The sequence below is a fragment of the Tenrec ecaudatus genome, chromosome 2 (genome assembly GCF_050624435.1).
Source record: "Tenrec ecaudatus isolate mTenEca1 chromosome 2, mTenEca1.hap1, whole genome shotgun sequence".
NCBI lineage: Eukaryota > Metazoa > Chordata > Mammalia > Afrosoricida > Tenrecidae > Tenrec > Tenrec ecaudatus.
In genome coordinates this window covers 54,527,790-54,532,563 of record NC_134531.1, presented here as the reverse complement: position 1 = coordinate 54,532,563, position 4,774 = coordinate 54,527,790, and the positions used below count along the sequence as shown (strand labels likewise).

The following is a 4,774-nucleotide window of genomic DNA, read 5'->3' as shown; positions in this document are numbered from 1 at the left end:
ACAATTATGACTTGTATACTTTTTTCCAAAGAGAAGACATTAAGAGCTGTTAAGCAAAGAAGTAATGTGGCCAGTGGTCAGAAGTAATCCGGCAGCACCATGAGTAGTTGTTTGAATAAGGAGAAACTAGAATTAGAAAGACCAGCTAAGAGAATATAACAAATTATCCAGAGCCAGAAAAAGACAGTAGGTATATAAAGGGAGGAAAGAGATAAAATACTGGGAAAGAAGGTTATTTGAAAAAAAGAATCACCTAACATAAATACAGATTCAATCCAGAGGCAAAGATGGTAGAAAGGATCTCTAGAAATAATCTACCTGATACACATAGAAAAAATTCAAAGCAATTGGGATAGACAAGGCACCATAGAGCTTCATCACAAGAACTTGATTCATAATAATATATGTACAAGAAAGACCACAATAAAATTTTCATCTTCCCACCACTAAACTCACTATTTTTAAAAAGTTATTATGCATCTGGAAGAATATATATATCTTCATCTTGAGGGGCGTCAGACGTATTAGGCTGCTGGAAGCTATAATACTTAGGTGACATCTCATTGCCATAGATATGATCCTCAAAATTGGACTGCTGTGTATTTTCATATATTTCCTTATTGGCTTCTTCTTTAGAATCGGAAGGACATGCTTCCACGTTTTCATAGTTGCCATGAATGTTAGCCACCTCTCTAGTAGACTTGTGATCTTGGGTTTGAGCTGGGGTCTTAGGATTTGGGAGAATCACTTGGGGACCCAAGATGAGTTTTTTAGCGTAGAGATTTTTCTTGCTTCTTTTTCTTTGCAAAACTTTTGGCAGGGCAAATCGGTTTCTGTTGGGGTGCCTCCACTGCCAAACACACCCAATGACACAGAACATCAGGAGCAACAAGAGGAAAATTCCAATGGGGAAGGCCATGGAGATATGCCCGCTGCTTTTCAGTATTTCTTCACAGATAGAGCTCTTGAGTGGCAGGTGCGGTCCACGCTAAGTATTTCTTGGTCCAGAAGGAATTGTGGAGACTCTTCAAGGCAATTCCTTATCAGACCTTAAAGAGCATTTCCTGGTGAAATCTTGATGCAACTATAGAACAGATGGAAGACAGTTCATTTTGTGAAATGATTTGTTTTGCATCTGATGCTTTGTACATCCCAGTCATTAATGCACGACTGCACAGCATCACGGAAGAATCTCTTCATTCCAATCTATGTCTCATTGTTTTCTCGATGAGCCCTCGCCGGACACAAACACAAATGGAAGATATTATCAAAAAAGGAACTTCATGAGAATGAGGGTTGATCACCTGCCATCCAGAAACCTGTCATAAATTTAAAAATTATTATTTGCATATTTATTACACAGTATAATTTAAAATTTTGCCAACTTCTTACCAATACATTAAGCACCAGAATTGATCAAGTTTCTGGTTTGATATAGAATATAGAACCAGCTGTTGTGAGGAGATAAAAATAATTAGCATCTGTCCCTACCTGAGACTGAGTGGCTCTATTACTTAGGGTTCAATGTTTTTGACAATGAGGCTAATAATCTTCAAGTGAAAGATAATGCCCTGAATCAAATAGAAGGAAATGGAGAAGAACCTACTGTGGGATCGCTTCCATGGCCCATTCCCTCCTCTGTGAGGCTTTCTCTCTTTTTCCAGTTGTAGAGTGGGCAGGACCATGTAGACCCCTTTACCACTCCTTAGTCTCCACTCCCATGTTATTGTCCCCATTTGATATTATAGCATCACCACCTCACATTGTAGAGAATTATGTTTCTTCCTATATGATCAAATTATGGGCAGAGACACAATTTTTTCATCTTCATATTTCTAGAAAGCGTTATAAGGCTTCTCAAAGAAAGGACAATATTATTAAATATATAACTAAATAAACTCAATGAGCAAATGATTCCAAACTTCAATATTCTATTTCTTGAATTGATCATTTAAAATTTCCAGGTGTGTCTTCTAAAATATTTAGTTTGCTTTATGAAAAGTGCCCTTTGTAGTAAAATAAAATAGCATTAGCAGCCTTCATAGCACCCATCTTCTCATATTTTCTAGAAATAACATTTATTCCTTCAAGATTTTCAGTGTGTTTGCAATCAATGGCTTAAAATGGCAAAAAGGAGGAAAATGGTAGTTCATTTAGGCTGAACGTTTAATTGTAACTTTGTGAATATCACTACTGTGTGCTTTCAGCCTAGACATAGAAATGGTCACATTCAATTGTCACGTTGAACCCGCTACCTTAAAGCCGATGGCAACTCATAGTGATATTATAGGGCACAGTAGACTTGGCTCCATAGAGTTTCCAAAACTGTAAATCTTTACAGAATCAGGCTGCCACCTCTTTCTTGTATGCAGTGGCTGATGAGTTCGAAGCTCCGAGCTGTTAGTAACTGAGCATTGAAACCACAGCCCTACTAAGGCGTCTTCAATATCGTAATGGGACTTGAGAATTAAGAGGTTCTCTAACTCCCTAGCAACCTAAAAGTGGCTGAACCAGGATTCAAGAGACATTTTCTCAACACATTATTCTCGCCTCAGTATCTGAAAATGGCTATTGTGTGCATTCATCACTGAAGTTGTATTGCTTAGCTATCTCTATGGTTCTTGTGGGCTTTGGATCAGGTCTTATATATCTTGGTATTACCAGCAGTAGGAGGAGGCATAGATTAGGTTGTTATTAAATATTGTTGAGTATGTAAGGCAATCAGTCTACAGGATAACAAGAGTGAAGATAAACAAGGAAGCCGGGGGGGGGGGAGGGAAGCTCCATAAAGTTATTCTTTGTCCTCAGTAGGGACTAATGCAGGACAGCAAATGTTTCTAAATAATTAGAATTATTAACATAGGTCAATGTTCACATTTTCGATTTGTCACTTTCCTATTTCACACAAAATATAGAAAACCCAGACCTAGACATGCTAATGGCTTTGGCTGTTTTAGGGAGTAAATCCGGGGTTAAGAACGCTGTGGTCCACCATATTAAGAGTTTATGTTCTGTAGGGTTCCTGTTTTATACATACAGATGCAGTCTTAAGTGGAAGAGTAAAAGTCTGACAAAGACTTAGTCATTTGAATCTCATATCCTTTTTGAAATGGATGAGTACTGATTGTGAGTAAAATATTTTACAGTGTAAATGATTACCTACTCAAGTATTTATTTGGTCAGCATATTTGAAATGTGTTTTAGAAACGCTACCTGAAAGGTGTTCTTGATTTTCAACATAATTTAATGTTACCACATATGTGGTTCTACATGAGCAAGACTGGATTTTCTGTTTCTGTAAAGAGTTAGTTTCAGAAACCCCCAGGGCCAGTTCTGCCCTGTCCTTTCAGGTCATTATGAGTGTCTATCGACTGGATGATAATGAGGTTGAGTTTTGAGATTTTGTTCTATCTAATATAGCCATCTCAGGACACTCCAATTATGAAAGTCGTTTATTTCTAAGAAGTGTTCATGAGATAGAGGAGAAGATTGCTTAAAGAAAAAGAAAGCCTTCATTTTCTTTGTGTGGAAACAATATTATAGGACAAACAATGATGTACTATAATTAAAAACAAATTAAAGCCAATTTTAAGTGAGAAACATTTAGATACAGTTTAACCTTTAAATAAGTTTGCCCAATTTTAAAGAAGACTCTCTGTTCTTATTTTGAAAAGCAGTTCAACAGGGTATCTAGCAGTTATTCCTTGGTCATAAAATCACAAACCATCAGTAAACGTCCATAGCTCTTCTCTTAGGAAATAAGGCAGCAGTAAAGCATAACTTAATGCAGGTGAGCACTTATGTTTTAAAAGTTAACATAACTTCCAAACAGTTTACAAATTATTGTCTTCTATGACTACTTAAATGATCCCTTTTCTGAAACTTGAATAGAAGATATATAAAGTCATTAAATAAAAGCGAGTTCACTACTCATGCCCCTGAGACTACATTTTCACTTACCTCCAGAGGAGAGTGGCACACGTCTGTTCTCCGGGTTATGTACGACGCAGACTGCTTTGGTTTAGTACTTGTTCCTCTTTTACACTTTGGTCAGTTAACTTCCTTATTTACCTCCTCCTTTCAGATATTTCACACATGCTAGGTTTCCTGGCCCTAGAGGAAGTTCTATCAGATGCACCAGCATGAAGATAAACGGCATGAGTTTACTATGCTGGGAATGACACAATCAAGAGGCATAGCCTTGCATTCGTAGCCAAAAAGAACATTTCAAAATCGATCTTGAAGTACAGTGCTATCTGTGATAGGTTCACATCTATCTGTCTTCATAGAAATCCCATAAATACAACTATTATTCCACTTGATGCAGCACCATCGAAAGCTAGTGATGAAAGAATTTAAGAATTTGACCAACCTCTTCAGTCTGAAATTGATCAAACATGCAATCAAGATGCATTGATAATTAATTGAAGACCTGAATGCAAAAGTTGGAAGCAAAGAGGAAGTAGCAGTAGGTGGAAAATATAGTTGAGTGATAAAATGAAGCTTGAGAGCATATGATAGAATTTTACAAGATCAACAACTTATTTACAGCAAATATCTTTTTTTCAACAACACAAATGTTAAATACACACACGGATTTCTACAGATGGAATACACAGAAATCAACCTGACCACAGCTGTGGAAACAAACAACAGAGAAGCTCAATAAAACCAGCCCAAGGACTGACTGTCAATTGCTCATGGGCAAGTTCAGGATAAAGCTGAAGAAAATTAAAACACGTCCATAAGAGCCAAAATATGATGTTGAGTCTAT

At 37.0% G+C, this 4,774-nt stretch overlaps 1 protein-coding gene across 1 annotated transcript; it reads right to left on the bottom strand.

Moving 5' to 3' along the window:
* Nucleotides 1-472: 472 nt before the first annotated feature.
* Nucleotides 473-4,159, bottom strand: GAPT (GRB2 binding adaptor protein, transmembrane). The gene is made up of 2 exons (XM_075542654.1): nt 4,072-4,159; nt 473-948 (listed from the first exon to the last, which is right to left on the bottom strand). Exons 1-2 carry the CDS (start codon nt 4,157-4,159, stop codon nt 473-475), a joined length of 564 nt encoding a protein of 187 aa, XP_075398769.1.
* Nucleotides 4,160-4,774: the final 615 nt, after the last annotated feature.